We start from the raw sequence: 23979 nt of genomic DNA, 5'->3' as shown, positions 1-23979 counted from the left end.
AATACGCATGCGAAATATTTGCTGTGCACCTGGAAAAGTCAGGGAATTCTTAAAATCTTCTGGAAGAATATCTTATATATGTTCGCTTCGGCTAGCTGGGGGCTTAGCCCCCAGACCTCATGTTTGGTCGGCCTACGGCTAGTACCTTACACACCTGCAACGATACCGAATTCCAGTTCAAATACCTAGTTTCATACCAGGATCCCCAGATATGTACACTATAAATAATTATCCCCACCCGACTTGCCTAGGGCCACGTGTCTAATAAACCGGCAAGCATACCGAATTTCAAGTACGTAGTTTCCCTCTCCGTCGAATTTCCAGAAACCCTTCCTTAGTGATGGCCAACTTCTTTAAACTAAGGGGCCGCATCATAGAAATTTGTATGTGGCGAGGGCCGCAACTTCCTATGATATTTTACATTTATAATATACACTCGTGACACCCTAGTCCAAAAATCGTCGAATTTGCGGTCGTCTATTAAGGCATCGACAATCAAAACAGACAACGATACACCAATATTTTCTTACTCATCCTGAAGTGATACTGACTCAAAAGACAATTAAAAGTAATGTAATTCTTGAGGAAAAACATCGAAATTCTTAAGTATGCTGAGAAATAATGCACCAGTCTCCGACACAGATTGAGTTGCCAGGTCCTCACCGACGAAATCCCTCCAACGAGTCTTAAAAACACCTTTTGCTCGAAAAATATCCTTACACTCTTAAGGTTGAGTTAAAATATCCTGGATAACTTCTCAAACATGGAAACATGTGCTAAAAGGGGGGGGGGGGGATAAATCGAAAGTACAAACATATACCTGCCCTGAATTGTACTGACGTTTAAAAATATTCACAACCATTCATTTTTTATGCTGCAGCGTGAACAGAAATGGTACGCTTAAACTTTAGATATCTAACGTACCCAAATAAATGAAGTAAAACACTAACCTTACATTTATTTTTGGTTTCCGCGCCTAAAGCAGACATCCTTTTTGTGTATTAGTCCAAGTCGGTACATTTTAAATTTTTATATTTTGTGTGTCCCAATAAAATATATAAAAATGCTGACATTTTTCTACTCGAGGGCCGCTCGCGGGTCTGTAGTTGGCCATCCCTGCCCTACATCACAATAAAGCAGTTTGGCCTGGGCGTCAACAATTAATTATTATTAACAGTATTTATTTTTGAAGTTACATTGCCTAATCAGTTAGCAGATTTTTGTTTCCTTTGAATATTCATAATTTGAAAAGACAAGGAAATACATAATTATGTTATTCCGAATCCAGGACGTCAGTCTTTATCGATTGAGTAGACGCAGCGCAAAAATTGTTTTACGATTCGCAGATTTAGAGATGGCAAATAGGGAATAAAGCCCACAATTTTTCGAGTGAAGTGCAAGTGGCACTCAGATAGGGGCCCTCAACTCGTTTGCACTTTCGCTGATTACTATCTAGAAAAAGAATTATGGAAAAGTATATGGAACATACAGTAAAACGTCATGTATATGGAGTATGTACTGTACTTATTAAAGTTGATGATGGACAGATATTTTTTCCAACGCAATTGACAAACTTATTATTGGTTTTCTTTGAATCATTCAGGTTTTCAGAATTCTTTATCCCACATGTACTTCCCGTGCGAGCGATGGGTCCCCTACCATCATAGATGTGCTGATTTTAGCCATGACATTCGGTGAGTTGTTTCTGTTTAGGGGATTCTGCTTTGTGTAACATTTTCCATTTATCCGCTTCTTAGGGGGCTTGGTGGCTCAGTGGTAGAGCGTTCTCCTCCAGTGCTTGGGGTCCCTTGTTCGATCCCGGTTCGCGCAGTGTGGACTTCGTGGTGGACAAACACCGTGCTTGTGGGTTTTCTCGGGGTTCTCCAGTTTCATCTCACTTTCTTCATTCCACCATTTCACTCATCTCTCATCATCGTCTCCTTTAGCCTAACCGGCATAACCGTGGGACATAAAGTTTAAGGATTTCATTTCATTTTTTTATCCGCTACTTGCATATAGTAGAACAGACTTTCGGAGGGTAGTAAAGGAGAAACTGTTCGGTATGTTCAAAGTATTTACCCCCGTGTGTGCGTCATAACTAATATTTCCAGAGAATATTTCATACTACAAAGTAAATACTAGACCGTTACGAGTCTTAAATTCTGATCCTGTCCTCTGTTTTTCAGTTATGGCTATTCTACATTGTTCTTTTATGATAATTGTTGAAATTCAGTTCGCTTGCTTGTCATCTTTGTTGGTACCAATGATCCATTTTCATCTGAAAAAAACCTGTGCAATCCTTGTTTTGTATACGTACAAAGATTACATCAAGTTCTGCTGCTTCATGGAAATGTCCAAAATTGTGTGCGCTATTGGCTGAAATGGCACGATAATAGATGTTTGTCATTCTGTTATTATGCTGTGTCCACGATTCGAATTTTAGTAGTAGTTTTTTGGAGTTTCCAACAGAAAAAGTAGCAGATGGGCAGGTGCAGAGAATGGATTATAAGGAGCTTAGCTTACCGTTTCTTCTCTTATTTTCCAGGTGTTTCTTTATGGAAAGTTGATCGTTTGTTCCGAGGGAGAAAAGAGAATGTTTCACGATAAAAAGAATCTTTAGTATTTCATATAATATGTACTATACGACAGCAGGAAGGATGTGTATAGTATCGAATTTCTTTTTCAAAAAATGCTAAGTTTTCCGTCTTAAACATCTTTTGTGAGTGACTTCGGATCCAGTTCGAGTAAAACTGTCTTTGGAAATAACTGAAAACTGCTTTTACAACGAACAGTCTGTTTGTTCAGGAAGGAAAAAATGGGATGTTCAGGATGTATTCACTTCGGTGGTTACAGTACGATAAAGCTGATCGGATATCCTCTTTTCGGTTCAATTGACGGATCTTGACAGGCGTGGGTTCGATTCCCGGTGGGAGCTTATGTCCTCGTTACTCGTTAAAATCTAAGCACAGAAACCAGCAGTTGGATAGCGATCCGTAAAAACAAAAGAAGTCACAGTGGTTCATTAGTAGGACATTTAGCTCTGGTGCGATGGGTCCCTGGTTCAATTCTAGGACATGTAGTTTGTAGTGGACAATATCGTGTCGTGAGTTTTCTCGGGGTTCTAGTTTCCTCCTATATTCTTATTTTATAATTCAATTTCATTAATCATTCGTGTCCATTAGCCTAAAGAACGTAAGTGTAGGACGTTATATTAGTGATTTCATTTCAAGAAAAAATAAAACTATAATCATACCTGTTGTCCTGTATGGTTGTGAAATATGGTCGCTTACTCTGAGGGAAGAACGTAGACTGAAAGTATTCGAGAACAAGATCCTCAGATGAATATTCGGACCCAAGAGGAATGAGAATGGCGGAAACTTCATTACGAGAAACTGCAAAATTTATACGGTTTACCAGACATTGTTAGGGTCATCAAATGTAGGATCTTGAGGTGGACAGGTCATGTAGGCAGGATGGAAGAAAGGAACTCTTTCAGTCTTAACTGTAACTGGAAAACCAATCGGAAAACGATAATTAGGAAGACCAAAGAACAGATGGGAGGACAATATTAAGATTGATCTCGCAGAAATAGGAATACAAAGTAGAATCTGGATCTAGTTGGCTAAGGATAGAAGTCAGTGGAGAGCATTTGAACCTTCGGATTCCATAGGCCTTAGAGTGCTGAGTTAGTTATTTCAAGAAGTGAAGGTGGTAGAAGCATATAAGTCAGACATACATAATTGAATCATCCATATTGATGATTAATCACACATGGGCTATGATGCTGTGAGAATCATATACTTGTGTAGCTCTGAAGCATCATCATCATGATTTATTGCCTAGTCTATAGGAAGATCTTGTAGCCCTAGCTGGGCTCTATATTTAATTCAGCGCAATCTCAAGTTTCAAACCTTTTCATACTATGTTAGACAAATGCCATATGCGTGTGTTACTTTCCACTTGTCAATTGATTCATCATTGCTTTACATTTACCAACTGTTCCATCTGTATGAGAGATTAATCTTAAGATTTAACTTTTCTTCTCATTAGATAGATTGTGAACTTCCCCTTAAAAAATGAAGGTAGAAACTTATGCTGCAAATACGTGATTTACCTAGCATCTTGTATCCGGTGTATTGTTAGAAAAAAAATTCAGAAGGTTGGGGAGGAGGAGGAGATACTGGCAAGTCTACGGCTTTATAGAGTAAATAATGAGATGGTCGTGGTTTACTGGCTTTTAACTTGTATGGTTTCGGAAATTCTGCCAACATTTAGGAAGACGTGGTAACAGAAAGGATCTAAAGTCGGTGTCTGTCATCAACGCTGTGATTCATTGTCCTGGGGAAAAATAATACGTCAGACTCCGTGATATTGACATCCATTATGTTTTAGTTGATTCAGAAGTGATGTGTGGTGTTCACTTATAATCTTGAAGTTTTCTTTCACTTTATTACATCTTTCAGTACCTAGGTAGATGTCGCATGTCGTCACATGTTCTCGGTTGCCACTTGTCGCTAAACTTTGTGAGCAGTTTGTTAGTTTTCAGTAATTTCACATTAATTCTTTGTATAGTCGTTTATTGATCTGTGTACGAGAGAGTCGAGGTATTTAGGACTTCGGAGTATTACACATGGAAAACTCCAAAACAACCAGTCAGCCCTATTGAATGGTAATCTGACCTATCGTTGTGGTTGAGATGGTGAACATAGATACCATCTCTCTGCATCTTCTGTTGTTGCACATTGTATAAAGATGAGACTGATCAACTAACCAAAGTTACAGATATATTTTCCCAGCTAGTGTACGAGGGATGATCCAAAACAAAATTACAAAGCTCATTATGGCTTATGTGTGAGATATACATAGTTGGAAGACCAACACGTTTAATGATAGGTAGTACTCAGCACAAGTTCTCGATGTAATCACAGTTTTTGTTCAGCCGATTATTACAACGGTAGATAAAGTTCTCTATACCATTTGCGTAGAAATCCGCGTCATGTTCTCGTAGCCACCATGAGGCAGCGGTTTTACCAGATAATGCTGGCCAGCTTTTTTTTTTTTTTTTTTTTTTTAAATGGGATTGGGTCTGGGCTGTACAAGAGATGTTGTATTTGTTCAAAGCGTAACGTCCATGGTTGAAGTGACTGAGTTTTACCGCTGTCTCCAAGGTTGACATTAACAATATTGGTCTGTTTTTCCTTTGAAGGCATCGTTGTTTTGAATAACTTATATTTGGCCGCCTAAAGTATTTTTTTCTTCATTGGTTGGTCCCTCTTAAAAGTTTGTTCATCATTGTGTTAGGTTATTAAAATCAAAGTTAAATGCCTGTGAAGTGCTTCTTTATTAAAGGATGTTAACGCAATACAGAAAGTTGTGACTGTGTGAACCTCATGTTTTTTTTCTTCCTTTAATGAAATTAATAATGATATAGATCACATATTACAACATATGTTTTATTCGTAACTGCATCTAGACAATTCAAACGCTACAAATGGCACACAACGAACGAAACCTGTTATGTGTACTGCACGGCCTCAACAATGTTATTTAAAAAAATATATCTTTACCTTATTGTATTTTTGGCCTTATATTTATATCGAGACAATTTCGGTGAACGCTATCACTTTCGGTGGACGGATTTTTCTTGCAAATACTGTTCACATCCTTGCGTTGTGTGGCGGGTTCTTAATTTCAGTCACAAATTCTTTCTTTACAGTTTCAGTAGTAGAGTCGAAATTTGCGGCTGAAATGAGGTTCCTGGCATACAGAAATTAACAGTATTTGTACGAAAATTTTCCGAATAATTACGGTGGCGTATCATATTGGCCTTGATATTAATAAACACCTATTTTTCTTGTTTTATCAGCATGTACCAGTTGCTTATAAAAATTACTGCAAATTAATTTATTATTTATTTTTACGCTCCATAGTTACTCATCGAGGTTAATGTAGACTGTGATGATGGTAATGAAATGGTGAAATAAAGAAAGTGGGAGGAAACGGGAGAACCCCAAGGAAAAACGCAGTAAATTAGCTGCAATTCCGAGCTGAACAATAACGCACATTATATTTGTTGATGTTGTAAGTGTTACTGTAGCAGGATTTCTACTGGTCAGGGAAGTCAGGGAAGATGGTGCAGGTCTGGGAAGATCAGTGAAAAAGACTGGAAATCAGTGAAAGTCAGGGAAATTTTACAAAATATATTTTTTCTAACATTGTACCCAATTTCAGCTTAGTCAACCATTATATGGGACGTTGCACAGATTTTTATGGGAGGTAAATACAATGCGTATGATGAATTAATTATCATTTAGTTCTATAGAGTAAATGTTCTAATGTATAAATATTCTACGTTATTTATTCCTTATTTATATATCGACGTCATCCAATACCTGTCATGAAAGTCAGGGAATTTCGTGCCAAAGATCAGGGGGAAGTCAGAGAAATAGATATCTCCAGATCAGTAGGAACCTTGTATAGTAGCCGCAAACTCGTAAAGCCTGGGCTCTATACCAATTATAGAACTGTTTTGCCTCACGTGTAGTACATCGGAAGTCCTAGGCACTATTCTTGGAGGTGCCCCCGAACAGACGCTAGAGAGAACATCAAACACCAGAAGTGCACCAACAGCAGTGACACATCTGAAGATATGGTAAACGAAAAAAAAAAAAAAAAAAAAACTATAACACGGACGTAACATTTATTCGAATTACATAGTAATAACAAAAATAAAACAAAGACAACAACTATAGCAACAAAAATTAACAAAATGAAACAATAGCAATCCGACAACACTGTCCCTCGTGAGATGATGTCCGTACAGCGATAGAGGCGACAGTGGCAATATTCCATGAATGAGAGGGGGGGGGGGGAGATTGACGACCGGAACACCTTTGCGTTTTATTCCGTAGTGAAATTAGTAGATTTAGGTAGTTTCACTACTTTGTGAGATCACTATAGTTTCGAGTTTTAGTTGTGCCGTTCAACTTTTACTTTTTATCATATCATGAATCCCAATCTTATATAGGGACATATAACAAACGCGGATACAATGACTAGGAAGTTGTTAGCATTTCTCATTACTGATTTATTCTGTGTAAATATGGTATATGTTTAAAATTCATGTGTAGAGATCATTAAACCCGTTTATGAGAGACAGATAAATTCTGATTAAACCACCGTCTGGACTATTTCCCGGAATCGTATACTTAAACCTCTATAGCAGATTAGAAGTTGGCACGATTTAAATGTCTACAAAAGACCTACATTTTTTTATACGGTTATTCAATGTATTTAATACTTCAAGGTTCTCCATAGAATCAGTACAATTGGCCTTCACTATCCTATACTCATTGTAATTCGTAGGGAATTAACATTTTACGATGATATGGGCAGCCAATGCAGTTTCTAAATAGTTAACAAAAAAATAGTTGTTTGTTTAGAAATAAGTTAAATCGTAATTTTTTATTGACGTAGCAACCCTGTACTTAACACTATCAAGAAGAAGCATATCAGAATTAGGAATGAGTGAAATATCTGGTTGCGTCGACTGCATTCAATGAGTGCTGCTCATGCTTATATGTGTATGTGTGCTCACAGCAGCTCCTCAAATTGTCACATTGTCTGCGATGCAGTGCACCTTGCATCTTTTCCTCGTGACTCCATCGGCCGGCTTCCTCTTAGAGAATGTAACACGCTCTGTGATTGGTAGAAAGGGCGCGCCTGTCTGCGTCATTGATATATTGCTGTGTTGGGATCTCAGTCCGTTTGGAACTCTCCGTCGCCATACAAGCGCTGAAGGGACAAGGTCGTTGCTTGGTTCTGATTCTCTGTCTTTATGCTTGCTCCTTCATAAATGTCTTTTAATTAGTAAAAGAAGCAGAAACTGCCCGCGTTACAGTTGCAATACACAAGAGGTGATAGAATATGTATGCATATTTCTGGCGTGTAAATGCAACTTTGCAATGTATGCGAATAAGTACATAATCCGGCGATTATGACAGTTAAGAAGTGAAAGTACCTGAAGGAAAAAAAAGTTTTCGTAGGTGAACAGGATAATGTATTGAATGTCAGCTTCATATAAGTTTTTAAATGAAATTTCTAGTTTTTAACATCCCATTGAATGCCCCTTAAGAGTCTTCATCCCGGCGAAATTAAAATACCGCTAATTTTACAGTAATTATGTGATATCTTCGAATAGATAATTGAAATATGGAACAAGAGCACCCTAGACAATATTATTTTGCGTGAGGTACCGTTATCACAAGTCACCTAGTGGCTTTCTGTTTTCAGCCGTATAGAAACGCGAAAATAAATGCCGATTTTTAAAATGGCTCAAAATCGAAAACAGATAAGTGAGTCTTGATAACGGTTTCTCATGTAGAATAATATTGTCTAGGGCTCTCTTGTTCCACATTTCGATTATCTTTTATCTATTTGAAGATATCACATAATTACTGTAAAATTAGCGGTATTTTAATTTCGCCGGGATGAAGACTTAAAGGAGACAGATAATTAACGAAAGTAGTGATTGTGAAAGAATTTGTGACTTGAGGAAATGAGAGAACCCCGAGATGATCCACGGACACAGTGTTGTCCACTACTCACATGACCTGGAGAACCAGGCATATGTGACAGTTGGGCTACAGTTAAGCGAAAGTTCATTATGATTTATTCCATAATTAAATCGAAATACAAAGATCACATTAGATTGTCAATTTATAGGGCTCCAATTGTAGCATCGTAAGATGTAATAAACATTCTTCCAGATAGCTTGGAAAAACATTCTATGCTAGATCATCGAGAATATGCAAATTCATATTCAATATTATTTGTTTCGCAATGTATAGGAAAAAAATAAGTCCTTTTAAAAATAAATTGGAACTTCTTCACAGCAGATACTTCAGTCCTAAAAGAAAACCAGTTCAAACAAGTTATACTTAATTTGAATTTCTTAAAAGTTAACCGAGTGTGAACCAATAATCTGGTCCCATCACATTTTATTGTATAAATCTAAAACAAGAACCTGGAAGAAATTGAGACAAATCTCGTAGGTCAGAGGATTTAGATAGTCCTGTCAGTACTGAACTGATTGTCTCTATGCAAATTCAACAATGGTACTAAATGGAGTAAAATTTGTTACATAATCCTTTGTATATCTTGTGCTGTTAGTGCTTAACCCATCCCTGGTATCCAGAATTTCATTATCTGCATAGAAATTTCAGTAGTATTTTTTTTTTTTTTTTTTTTTTTACTTCATTAAGAAAAAGTTACAAAAGCACATTTCTGTACAACTATCAAAAATTTTTTGCCTGCTAGAGATTTACAAATGAGAGAAAAGTAAACAGTTTCGAAATGGATATATAGTGGCCATGTGGGTTTCTGCCGGCCAGATGACAAACATTCAATGGGCAATGGATGGTCAACATATGATTCCCAAACACTGCTATTCTAGTTTTCTGGGACCCTAATTTCGCTATTTATTCAAGTAGTTCACCAGTCGTCTCACGATGCTGAGTGAACGCTAAAAAATGAGAAACAGGCCTTGGCAATGTTAATATGTATTAGCATTCCATAAAAGAAATGTGTTACATATACCACTTTAATTCGAAGTTCTGCGGAGGATCCATTCTTTTTAAGTGCAGAAAAGTAGGGTGGTGGATATGGGGTTGCCAACTGACCGGTAGTTTTTGTTAGGCTCAACTATATATTTCAAGATATAAATTACGATTACTCCATCTATTTTTAAGGATCATTAGCTGCTGTCGGTAATCTTGTTTTTAGAGTTGGCAACCCTTGATAGATGTGATGAGTGAAATAGATGCGTATTTTTTTCTTTTTAGGTTTTTGTCCTGTTATTACGGAGTGTACCTTAAATGTTATTTTTCTGTTGATGTACGTGGGTACTGGGCCGTGATATATATATTTATCTTTAGTATCATAGTTTTCAAAATTTGCTAAACATGTTAGACTATACAAGAATCTTTAATGAGGGTATACTATGGCTCAGTGTAGTGAGAATAAAAGTGCATGGGCTCGGGTTTAAGCCCGACCCGGCCCTCGGGCCTACAGAGCATATATCACTTCGGGCCGTAAATATGTATATTGGACCGTTCTTTCTAGAGAACTTTAAAACTACAACTGCGAAAACTTCTAATTGCTGTAAATAAAAATATAATTTTGCGCTAATTATTAAATGTGTGATTCGGGCTTATTTCAGGTTCATTTGATTATCACACGAACTCGGGTCGGGCCTTACATTATATAAATTCACTTGCCGCGTTCGGCTGCTAAAAATTCCAGCCCGTGCAGGCCTCTAAATGAGAAGTCCGAGGTTTCTTATCCCATGCCGTGGGAGTTTTTGGTGGATATCTTCGTGTCCGTCGGCTTTTGGGGTTGTCTCTTACATTCTCATTTCACCAATTCTTGATAATAGTCTCTTTTAGTATGATTACAAATTTTATTCGAGTCAAACCACAATTGATTGTGTAATTAGGATAGGCACTGCTAGATCACTTATCGTTCTATTGTTTTTTATTTATTTATTTCAGTTGCCATTCACCCCTTCTATAACAGGGTGTCTATCGGTCACGAATGTCACGAAATCAGAAAACTGTCATGAAAGTCACGAAATTTAGCTTTTAGGTCACGATATTTTTTAACTGTACAAATATAATTACAGATTGGAATATTTCGTTCTATAAAACATCAAAATTCACCACCAAAAATGTCTGTGTTCGGCTTTAGACCCTACCAAATCGCAAGCAAGGTACGTTTCTATCGCATGGATGAAAATGCGGCCTAATTCGCACCCAAATTTGCTTTTGAAAATGTTAGGAAATTTTATGATTTGGTGAAGAAACGGTCACGAAATTTCATTTTGGAATGTTAGAAGACACCCTGTATAAGAAAAGTTATTTCTGGGCTCGAGTATTAGATTTTTCGTTGGTGTATATTTTTAATTTTGCAATTAGTATTCAACTTGTAACGTCTCAAAGTACAAGAAAAGTGGTGTTAAGTTTCTGGGTAAGTGAAAATCAAGTTATAATAACGGCGAGTGCCTTAGGTCTTTTATGAGTAAACACTTCCCAGTGTAGTTATATGCAAATACAAGCGTATTATTATCTTAAACAGTCTGTCAACATGTTTACAAGGCGGAACTATTTCAAAGACGGAAGTACAATTCCTGTGAACTAAATTTTACAAGTACTTGTGTTATTTCAGATTCCTAAATTCGTTAACCAGAAAATGAACTGTTTAGTTTACTTTTTTTTTGTTTGTTTTTGTTTTATTAAAATATAAAATTTTACAGTTTACACCGTTAAGAGAAAAGAAAAGTATTGAAAGCGCATATAAAATCCGGATTTTGCATCAACTACGTGAAATCTTTAGTGAATTGACTTACTAACTAACTAGAGCTTTGTCTTGGCTTCCAAAGTCGCAGTTTGTAGATAGTTTTGGAGCAGAATTTTGTTACCTCTTGATTTAAGTAACCAGTTGTATCACGATAGTTTAACATGTGAAATTCTGTGCTCTTATCGAAAAGCAAACCCGGGACCTGACATTTATCAATATAGGATTTATATATATATATATATATAATATTGCGTAGTCATAATTCTTTCTATGACTGTTGATTTGTACTATAAAAGTAAGATTAATATAAAATTTTAAAGTATAACCTTTGTTGTTACTTGTAGGATGCAATTTTTTGGGAGCGACCTTGGTCGTAGAACCCTCAGTGGCGGGCGGTACGAAGAAAAGGTAAGCTAATTTTTCTTAATTCTGTTTGGTTATTTAAGATAAGAAATAACAGGATTAATTACTGTTGATAACAGAAAGCATGAAGGTCTTCACTACAGTGAAGTTAAACTACCGCTAATTTTAGTTTTTTTTCTGTAATATCTTCAAAACAAGTAAAAATATTCGAAAAGTAGAAACGTAGTAGACAATACGATTTCACTGCGCTTCTGCTTTTCGAATATTTTTGTTTTGAAGACATTACAGAAAAAACTCTAAAATTAGCGATAGTTTAATTTCGCTGTAATGCAAAATCGTATCGTCTAGTTCACTGCGTTTCTGCTTTTCGATTTTTTTTTGTTTGTTTTGAAGTTATTAGAGAAAAACTTTAAAATTAGCGGTAGTTTGATTTCGCTGTGCTGAAGACCCTTAAAGGGATCTGATATTGAAAGTGAAGTTATATATATGCCACTTCATTATTTTTGGTCTGAAGACTATGTATGAGCGTAGTAGGCTAGTTTAAAATAAAGAATAACCTATGAACAACTAATGCTTTAACAGAACAACTCTTTGACTATTATTGGTAAGTGAAAGTAACTATGTGATTTCATAACTCTTCAACTACCCGACCAATCTTGATCAAATTTTCAACATAGACGAGGTTCGGGCCTGGGATATTTATAATTTCACTTTGACAATACAACGTAGGTGAGGGGTAGGGGGAGAGATATGTGAAAAATAAAAAACACTTTATAACAACTCTTGAACCACTTGACCGATCTCGATGAAATTTCAGTATAGATGAAGAAGTTCGGGCCTGAAATGGCTTTTGTCATTTTACTTTGACGGTGGAACTTGGGGGAGATACTTGAAAATGATCGAAAATGACCGATATTAATGTCGAATCCATAGTTTTCCGCGTTGCTGAGATGAATAGCCCCGCAACTTGGGATGGGGAAAGTGTAAAACTTAAAAATAGAGGTTTCTACTCGGGCCGCCAAATTTTCTATATAGGTTATGAATTAGTGGGGTGTTGGGTTCATGTTCCGACTGCCACCATTTACCTTATGTGCACTACCGTTGAAGTCACCGTTCCCGAAACTGAGATAGTTTGACGATACGCCACTGTATCCGATCTGGGCATGACGTCACACATGTAAATTAAGTGAAAGAACAGAAATGAGGATGTTTTCCTCTATGCTTCTTAACCAAACAAAAGAGTGAGCTACATGTATCAGCGGGTGTGTAGAAAAAATAGTTTTTACACGGAAGAATGAGATCACTTTAAAGGGAAAGTGACCCATTTGGGTTTCGAACCCACGACCCTGTTAATTAAATGTTTAATGATAAAGAAAATAAAGATTGATTTCACGGTTATGAAATCTTATCTTCCCGCGGTATTCCAGGGCTTTAGGAAAATAAGCCCCGTAAACCGTGAGAGCAAGCGAAAAATTTGTTCACATGTTGCAATGCTGAAAAACAATTAGGCTCTAATGTTATGTATAGAGACGAATTAGACTGACTCACTTTCCATGAAAATTGGAATAAAAGAATTTTGAAATAAGTAGACAAATACCCTGGACTCAAATTTTGACTGAAAGTCCAGAAAATCAGTTTAATTCCGTCCGTGATAAATTGCACGAGACATTTCCTGCATTTCCTAATATTTTGACCTATCAAACCCTCATAGAAACGGTACTATTATTATTGTTGAGATGAGGGATGCAATAAGTGGCTTGCAGAAGAAAAGTTTACAAGTTTAGGTTAGCAGTAAATAAAAAGCTTTAATGATTACAAATAAATATTTAAAAAAATCAAGTAAATACGAAAGAATAATAATGAATTTTGAAAGTATAATTTAAAAAAAAAGAAAGAAAAAAAGAGGGTAAGGCGTGAGGCCTTAGCACCAAAATGTAATCTAGTCATACGTATTGCAATTTTTCTCCTTCTTGACCTTTGACTTGAATTATTTTCTGAATGATTCGACATACTTGAACCAGGCAATGACATAGTTCTTCGTAACAAGTTTTAACTACATTAATTTTGATTTATTATTACACACTGAGTTCTTGAAATTAAGGATCTAAATATAATTAACTTATTAACCTTACATTGACCAATATCGATTGACATAAGGATTAGCAGATAATTGCTCTTGATCAGTTGATACATCTCAAGATTTATATAATTAAAACGAATGTGTATAGCTTCTCTGGAATCTGCCTTTGAATACCAAAATTTAGATTAATTACATTAAGTAAATTAGTGGAAAGAATGACATAAGGAACTTATAGAAGTCATGACTTTTAAAGAAAATTGATAAGAATTTTTTAAAGAAAACGGGGACTGCCTAACAATAAGAATTGAGTGATAGCTGAGTTTCGAGATAATTTTGACGTCATAAACGGCGCACCTATATTTCTGCTAGCTATAAGAAAATGTTTAGAAAATATTACTACTTCATTTAATATCATTTTTCAAGATATTATCTACCTAACTTTTTTTTTTAACATTTTTAAATAATAAGTTGTTTTCTGAGTTATTCACTAGTTGAAAATCGAACTCGTGGCTCCCATTCCAAAGGCGCGCACGCTAACCGTTTAGCACGTGCGAGCTCATATTACAGAAATAATTTTAAAAAATGAGTACATTTATACTTAAAAATGTCGGGATGATGTGACATTATGAACAATTCTGTAATAAATTGAGGAAAGGTTTATGCTAAAGTAATCTGCAATGGAGTACAAAGTATTGGAAGTTAGCAAAAATATTCTTCCTTATATGCTGACACACAAGTTTCTTGAATAAATACATGGTATTTTGCCTTGAATTCGGTCCTCGATAGAATCTGAAATATGTGAACTTTAAACCTTGAGAACCTCACTTAATTTTAACGTCGCGTTGGTGTAATATTGTCTTTACAAAATGATCAAGTCGCGATAAATCCAGGGAGTGGTTTACTGAACCACTGCTTGTTTCCCGATTTGTTTCTAACTCAAGATAACTAATTTCATTATTGTGTAACTAATTGCACTAGTGTCGGTGTGAAGTTAAAACTTATTTTTCGTTTGCACATATTTCAGAAAGAATAAGCAACGTCGTTTTGTTAGCAAATGTAGCAACTAACCAAATTTGATAAAGTGCCTACTTTGTTTTTAAAAACCCGTTTTTGATAGACTCCCTACATCGAACTTTTTTTTAAAGGATGGTATTTCTGAAGGTTTTGCAGAATGTATGTTGTTACCGGTATAGGTAAGATTTTGTTCTGTTCGATACGAATAAAATTTCATTATAAAGAAAATAGTCTGCAGAGCCCCTTCTAGAATATTCCTTTTTAGTTGTAGTGTAGTTGATTTGAGTTTAGCGCCCGTTCAGCAGCGAGACTATATGAACTGTGGACCTACAGCTTAACATGGATTCTGAACCACATGAGCTTCCGTCGGTAATTGAACCCCATTTTTAGAAAAAGATACGAGACCACATTCAGTTGTTACTCGTTGGGATTGGAACCCGTGTTTTATTTATACTTGGTATTGGAAAGCAGTGATGAAACTGGTGACGGATTTCGTGACCTGGAAGCAGTCAGACCCGTGACCCGGTGTGACTTAAGTAGACCCGAGAATGACAAAAGATCTTCATATACACAGAGAACGTGTATGAAATTATTTATCTAATTGTAGCCCTCATACACATGATCTGTAAACATTCATCATATGGAGGAATGTGCAGTTTACTGTCCAGACGTAAACGTGCAGTGTTTCAACTTCGCACCATCAGCTTAACGTTTTGGTGTATGGTGGGAGATACAATATGCGATCCTGCCAAAATACAGTTTCGTGATCTGGGTTAGCAGACTTTGAGAAACTTATTTTCATGGGTGGTAGGCTGTCTGAAAAGCTTGAATGCCTCTTTCAAGTTGCACAGTTAGTTATTTAGAGAAACACGTTGTCCATCTTGTTTTGTAGACATAACACCCTTTTCCACAGCTGTACATGGCTTACTCCACTGCAGTAGAAATTGATGTACGGTGGTCATTGGAGTTTTTGACAATGTTGTGTTCTGGTTGGGGGTTAGGAGAGTAGCTAAAATTCTTTGTTTCATAAGTCTCTTAGCAGTTGGAGCCATGAAGTTTCACACAACAGACTCTTGCGACACAACAGCTTGTATTAACATTTGTATTTATTGCATTGTAGTGCTACAGCTTGGAGAAATTTATCTTTCAGCTGTCATTATTTCAGAATCTGTTGTTTTCACCCGTGCACTTTTCTTCCTCTGACTCTTTTCCAAATATTTTCTTAAGATCCATGCTTACTTTCCTTCATCTTGGTCTTGGGACATTGTTTAGCTTTCAGTTTCTATATTGAAACTGTAACACATTGTAAGTATAGTTTTTAATATATTTCATTCTGCTCTGGTCAGAACTGTGTTTTATTTGTTACTCTACTTATCCAGAGCCATGGAGTTTGTTCTATATTGATATTGGGGATTCACCAATTTTATCTAATGACTCATTTAACAGCCCAATAACACTGTGTTGCATGTAGTACGTTTTTTCCTGGAAGCTTCCATTCTGTCATTACTAACTGAAGTCTCATCTTCTGTACTGGGTTCATCTGATTCGACAGAAGTTGTTACAATCGCGGGAAGGCGTTTTTCGTAATTTTCTTAGTCCCTTTCTGCACCTGTCACATATCTTACTGCAGGATAACAACACCAGGTCGTCTAAGTTAAGTCATCCATTGGGGTATTGGTCGAAGAGATTTTCCTCTAGACTTGTTGCCAGATATGCAAAATGGATTACAGCACTATATGCTGCTTTCCATTATGGAATAACACTAAACTTTGTTTCTTAAGTTTATACTTTCTTTTTAAAATTTATCTCTTCTGCTTCAGCACATCACTGATTTTTCTCCGAAACAAAATACTTGCAAAAAATAAATGAAGATTACTGTGATTAATCTCAACTACTTAATTTCATTTTTTTTTTAAATCGCAAAGTTCATTTAATGGCCATAATTCTTTATCGTTCATTACATGTACAAAATTTTGAAATGTGTTGTCAGGTCTTATTTAAAAGGAATCTTATTTTTTTAAAAAAAGTTGTGATGCTCATATTCCGACATCAGATTATCGTTTCATATAATCTCGTTGAGTGCCCATCTTGGGACATGGTGGTAATGAGGTATAGATACTGCACTATGTTTATGCCAATTTTGAATTTCTCATGGATGTTTTTAAAATATAAATTCAAATTTATTATTAAATTATTTTCACTATTTCTCATGTGACATATATTCTTGACATAGGAAAACATGCAAAGATGTTCTTCTCTTTCTAATGGTGTTACAGGGTTCCTACTGATCAGGAAAAACTCAGGGGAAAATTGTGCAGGTCACGGAAACTCAGGGAGAAAGACTGGAAATTAGGGAAAGCCAGGCAAATTTTATAAAATACATTTTTCTAACATCAAGTGTACACCAATTTCAGCTTAGCCAACCATTATAATACCTATTTGGTTTTATTGCTATTTTTTTTATTGCTGTACGTATGAGCAATTAATTACTATTTGACTTTATAGAATAAATGTTCTCACATATAAATATTCAGTTATTTATTCCTTATTTATATGTCGACGTTATCCGACACCTGTCGTGAAAATCTGGGTATTTACTGCTAAAGGCCAGGAAAAGTCAAGAAGTCAGGGAAATATATTTCTCGAGATTGGTAGGAACCCTGTCTTACTTCCAAGTCGATAGGAAAAAATGATTCCACACATTTTTTTTTTTTTTTGAAAGTACTTCGTGGCAAACCACCATTTTCTGAACACGGTATATTTAGTGTGTGTGTTCAAGATATTTTATTTGTCGTTTATTAACTCTTACCCAAACCATTACTGCATATAAAATTTCAAAGAAATCTGTGATAAGTCAAGTGCTCTCTTCTTTTGACATGGAATGTCTCATTTGCAATGCTTTTCATGTTTCGTAACAATATTTCTCTAAAAATTTAAAATATGAATGAGAACATGGATATTTCAGTATAATTTGAACTTTTGCCAAGATGTAAAAGTGACGTTCGCAAGAATGTACAGGTGACACGTAAATTTCTAATTTGGTTTTGTCTTTTTTTCGTCCCCTTAATAGAAAAGGAAAAAATGCTACGCAAGATAACATAAATTACTCATATGCTTCACATTAGCGCGTGACATTTTTAACAGAGTACTTACTGGGTAACAGTTTACATATTGGTGTTGTGCAATCATATGGGTACTCGTTACATCAAATCTCTGTTAATGCAATATTCATAAATACATTTTGTCTTCTTTTAATATTGACATAATTTCTTAGTGTTAAATATATACGTTCGTGTATAACTTCCATTTCAAGCGAGGGTGGAGTTATTGGAAATCGGTTGTTTCCTGCAAAGTGTTGAAACATTCATAAACACAGGTGGATACAGCCGCAATGCGTATAACATACCAAATCGCTTATATGTTTTGCAGAACATCGGAACTGCATAATTTTGTGTATTTCTAAGAATGTGTATCAGTTTTTAAAGAACCACTGTTTTTAGTTATGTTGAGATGATTTCATCTTTTCGTTCTTACATTATTTTTACCGTTCAAAAGAACCATAGTAAAAAGAACTAAACGCGTTATTTATTTATTTTAACTCTTACACATAGTACAGACAATATCAAGTCCAGATTCTAAAGTAAAAGTTGACAGAAGAAGCAACTAACATTGTCATTTGAATAATACAGTATTGCTAAGAGTGTATTCAGTTCATTGCTCACAGATGGGTCAATAATGCGAGGTTAGAAAGCCTATTATGGCGTGTGAGAAACATCAACACATCTGATGATAGAGGACATTCAACATCTAGTCCTCGATGTAATCACTTTTTATGTTCAACCACTTGTCACAATGGTAGATGAGGTTTTTCATTAGCCATGTTCTACTTTAGAGCAGGGAAAATTTGTCTGTCACTGGAGGCTAGATCAGGGCTGTAGAGAGGGTGCTCTAGTCATTCCCAACGTAAACGCTAAATATACTCAGCAGTTTTTGTGCCGAATAGGATTTCGATTAACATCCAGAAGAATCACACTACGGCTCAGGAAACAAGGGCGTTTTCGTTTGATGACATCCCGCAACCTCAGAAGTGTCCGCAGTACCTTTCAGCATTCAGTTCGTCTCTGTTCCAAATAATCGATCAGTAGCACACCTGATATGTCCCCGAATACAGCGCACAAGACTTTACTGAATTCTGAATTTCTTCTTCCGTGGAGAAGATGCATGCTTCCATTCCATGGATGTCTGTTTCCTTGATGGAGCGAACGGATGGAATATTTTTCCTTCAGTCGCTATCCGGTGAAGAAAATAGTTCTTTGCGTAACGCTGAAAAATATTTAGCGACGGCTCCATACTGTTCGTCTTATGGCTCTCGGCTAGTGCCAGTGGCACCCATTTTCCGCACCCTTTTCTGTGGTTAAGGATATTAACCATAATGTTCTGCACAACACCATATTGTCCCAGCTCAGCTGAAGACTACTGAATTCCACTTTGTTGGTCTACGAGCGTTGTGTAAAGAGCAAATTGAGATTTTGGAGACATTGAATCGTAATCATTGCTAGTTTCCGTCATGTTCAGATTTTTTTTTTTAAGTTACAACAAATGTATTGAACTTATTGATAAAAATGCAGCGTAGGTAAATCTTGTTATTGAAAGAAAGGTTAAGAGAGTATGAGGAACATGATTGAAGGTTCTTGCTAGTTAACTATATAGTGATACAAAACTAATGTGCAAACGCACGTGGCCAAAATAAAGATTGATAATTTTGTTGGCTGTTTTTCCAGCACCTGTTGCAGTTGGAAGTGAAGAAGAAACTGGTTCGTTTGGTGTTGAAGTATATATATGTGCTTTATATATGTTATTTATAAAACTAGTCTAGATACTGCGGACATTGAAACAGAATTGAATTGCGTTACATAATTTGAAGTTTATATCAGAAGTAGAAATTTAAATGAAGTAACATTAAACTTATTTTCGTATTACAAATCGCTGAATCGCTAGTGTAGTATAGCCTTGACTCAAAACTGTACTAATGCTGAATGTAGAGGTTTGAAAGCTCATATCAAAATTCTTTTGAGGGTTACATGGGGCTAAAATAACAAACTAAGTAAATATCATGAATTGCCTCCCATCATCTTTGAGGGGCAAGTCTTCATCCTATTCATCAACTAAAATATTAACCAAAATGCTTTTTACTTCAGTTCTAGCGGCTAAGAAATGTGACTAGAGGTTAGCGTACGCGCCTTTGGTATGGGAGACCCGGGTTCGATTCCCAGTGGGAGTTCATGTAGTTCTTATTCCAAGTTACAGTAGGTCCACGTCTCATAGCCTCGCTGCTGAAAGGGATGCTAAACTCAAAATCAGATCAAATCTAACGAAATTTAAAATTTATATTGTAGCCCTTGTATATTTAAAAGAGAATTAAAACTTTATTATGGTTGACGCATCTACAAATAAAACGAAAATTATATACCGTAAAACCTCTACTAACGGACACCTCTATAAAACGGACACTTCCCGTAACGGACATATTTTGTAATCCCCAAACACTGTAATAGGATAAAACATTGGCAAACCTCTTTAAAGCGGGCACACTCTAATACGGACACGGACAGTCTTTTTCCTGTCCTTTTATAGATGTTATTTACCTCCATATTACGGACACTTTATAAATAAGTTGAAAAGTATTGTAAAAATACATTTTTAGTAATTCATACACGTGTCACCAAGAAAGCATTAAGACATTTTGTCTCCTCAATTGTCTACTCTGCAATCCAGACGAAGAGTATCTGTTTAACAACATTCTCATGCCCTTTGCTTGCATTCCACCCCCACCCAAGCTGTTTTAGACACAAAAGTGATTGACAGTTCCCGCCATTTGGAATAATACGTTATTCTACTGTCCTGCTGGAATCTCTAACCAAGCAGAAGACAAGTTCAGTAGTTTTTGCCCACGGGTACGCATATTGTCACAAAAAAGACACTACTGGACTGCAATTAACCCACAAATTAAAGCGATATACTGAAAACGTAAAGTGCAGAGAACTATAACATCTTATTTCCATCTTGTGCCTCGAACATAGAGTATTGGACAGCAGAGGACAACACAGGTACAGTAACATTTTGGTAATATTCGTAAATACATGATTCATCCAAAAATATTGTTACTAATTGCATATTACCTTCTTTACTAATTTACGTAAGAAAATATCGAAACCTCTCTAAGGCGGACACCTCTCTATAGCTGACAATAATTGGTTCCCCACGGCTTTCCGCTTTAGAGAGGTTTCACTGTATTAACACAGGGATGAGTTCTAAGTCTTACAGTATTCTGGCACACAAAATGCCGGTATATTGAAAGAAGGTTAACATTCAAATTATGGCTCCTCGCATGGACTGTCTGGTACCATCTTCCTGCCAGTTCCTTGATTCCACGTTTTGTCCTTAGAAGCAAAGAAGTCAGTCACTGCTGTTTAAGCCTCGTGCTAGTTGGCGAAGCATCGTAATTTCAGGAAGTGCGCCACACATGTAAGTAATACGAAGGGACAGGTCGGGACTATGTGTCGGAAGTGGGATCAGTTCGATGCCATCAAGTTTTTGTTGCGTTTTCTGAGCCGAGTGTGGTTTTGCGTTACCGTGTTGCTGCGAGGTGCCATTTCGGTCCGATCCGCTCTAACTGATCGGAATAAAGGTCAACATTGATGGTACAACTGTTAGGAACGAACTCGAAAATGAAATGAAATCTTTAGTTTTATGTCCCATGGTTATGCCGGTTAGGCTAAAGGAGACTGTGATGATGAGGAATTAATGAAATAGTGGAATGAAGAAAGTGGGAGGAAACGGGAGAACCCCGAGAAGACCCACGCACACGGTGTTTGTCCACCACAAAATTCACTTGGCGGGAACTGGAATCGAACCTGGGACCCCAAGCACCAGAGGTGAACGCTCTACCACTGAGCCACTGCAACTTAATAAATATATATAAACCAACCTGTAAGAGTTAGTATTGCAGAGGAAATAACAGGAAAGTGATTAAAAGAGGGGTTGACAAGAACGTTCTGTTGCTATCTACGAACATCACTCAATTCCTATTTTAGTATTACAAAAAATATAGTTAAGAAGGAACAACGTAGTAAAGATAGTTTATCTGTTAATAGAGATAGGAAAGTAGCCGCTCTGTAGGGTGGTCAGGCTGTCGGTCTATCAGCTTCGAACTTATGACTGAGCGTGAGCATGTGTAAGCACGAGCGCTGTAAGTGGATAGGGAGTGCGAACCTCATTGAGAGTAGTGAGCCTGAGCTCGAGAGATTGCGAGGTTGAGTACCGATGGCAAAATAACCATCTCTGTTTGAAGGTTATACGGCTCTTAATGGAGTCTGAAATGAAACTTCAAAGAAGAGGGGGATGAAAATAAATATTGAAGTGACAAAACAATGACAGTTGGAACGAAGTGGATTTGTGCCAGGTAATGAGAGTGAAAGGGAACAGGAAAGAGTAAGTTAATGTTAGGTATCAATGAAGATTTGACATGCAAGTTGCAAACAAAAGCAAGGATAAAAGATTTGAGTTAAATTTTGTGGATCGTTGGAGTAACGGAGATGATACATCTCCACTACTGAGCTGTACAGGGTAGAAATGTAAGTAGTTGTTTAACCTGGTGGAAGGAAAAGTCTACGAAGAGGTGTAAGCAAGGAATGGGGTGAGAATAATACTAAACATATTTAGTTAAAGAGAGGGAAAAGAACTGGTTTAATCATTCCTGAAGAAACTTCTTTATGTGTGTGAAGAAGGTATGATAAAATAGGAAGGGGAAGATTAATACAATTCGGAATATTGACGGATAATTTTAATGCAGAACTAAAAAATTGGCGTAGGACATCGTCATTTAAAAATGTCTAAATTTACGGCAAATGATCCGCCACTTATGGCATGACACTTCCTATTGACACTTGTTAATATTCCTATCTAAAATTTCTTTTATATGGTGCATCAGGAACTTCTTTAATACATTCATAATACTGTTAAAAAATATATGAATAGAGGCAGTGTATTTTATTTATTTTGGGCGACGCAGTCTATTTTTTAACATTGCAGATGAACTATGTATCCCACCAGACGGATTTTTTGTACGCGTTTGTGTGTGTTTTGCAAAACTTGAAAACTCGCTTTGAGTATTCTTATTTTAGAGACAAGTTTGAACTAAAAGCTTGGTATAAAAAAAATGTAAAGCAACGGAAAGGCTATGCCCACTGTCCGTCTTCTGGACATTAGTTCCATGAGAGATAGAGCCCATCGGTCGTCTAGAGCGTGTTCACCGTAACACTGGACGCATGTTACGTTGTTAAACAGCTTTATCGTGAAGACCCTTTGCATAAATTAGTATTACAGACGTTTCGATGAATCTCTTCATCAGCGTCAGTTCAATAGGTCTATGAACAAACTAGATTAATTAATTAATTACATCGTAAACTTTCTCTCCTGATTGCCGAACAACGTACGGCTAAGTACAAGGAGTAAAAATGATTTTGTCTATGAACACTAAAGGAGACTTAAGATAATACTGTTTAACAACATTGTCCATTGTTCACAAAATTACACCTATGACAATAATAATAATAATAATAATAATAATAATGTGACAGAAGCATGAAGGCGGTGCAGGTGACATCCGCTTTCATGTTCTTCCATTGTGCGTGCAGTTAGTAATTTTGCGAAACACCGTGATAGTAGTGTAAGTTTTATTTTGTTGCCAATTTGCTGTCAATTAGCCGTTTATACTTATGAAATGTAAATGAATAATTGTGGGTATTTTGTAGAGTAAATAGTTTGATTTGTTTTTGCAGGGGCATGCCGGTCAATATCCCAGAACCACGAGTGGACCAAGTTGGAAATGGCTGGAGGTACGTCTGGTTCTGTAGAGTCGTGATTTGTTAAAAAGAATTTTAATTTGTAGTTTCATGTTTGTCAGATTATCCTTTTACTGCTTGTTTTGTTTTGCTTTTCGTTTATTTTTATTGTATAAAAAGTAGGTTGTTTATGTACTGATAACTTAAGGGTAACAATTTTCCTTGGCTGTCGAAAGATACATTCCTACTGTGGATGATTTCGTTATGTTGGAAATTCTGGGCCTTCTCGTACATCTTTCATTTTATTAAGCTCTGAGGAAACTA

At 36.3% G+C, this 23979-nt stretch overlaps 1 protein-coding gene across 3 annotated transcripts in view; it reads left to right on the top strand.

Moving 5' to 3' along the window:
• The window catches only part of Imp (IGF-II mRNA-binding protein), a 327619-nt gene that overhangs the window by 18845 nt on the left and 284795 nt on the right, over nt 1–23979 (top strand). For all 3 annotated transcript variants that reach the window (XM_081737327.1, XM_081737324.1, XM_081737325.1), the window contains exons 2-3: nt 11700–11763; nt 23653–23709. In XM_081737327.1, coding sequence (XP_081593453.1) covers nt 11700–11763; nt 23653–23709 — 121 coding nt within the window. The remainder of the gene's footprint in view (nt 1–11699; nt 11764–23652; nt 23710–23979) is intronic.

The sequence above is a fragment of the Thermobia domestica genome, chromosome 13, assembly GCF_964235325.1.
Source record: "Thermobia domestica chromosome 13, izTheDome1.hap1.1, whole genome shotgun sequence".
Classification (NCBI taxonomy): Eukaryota; Metazoa; Arthropoda; class Insecta; order Zygentoma; family Lepismatidae; genus Thermobia; species Thermobia domestica.
Note: the sequence above shows the minus strand (reverse complement) of the source record. Positions and strands in the feature narration are given on the sequence as shown.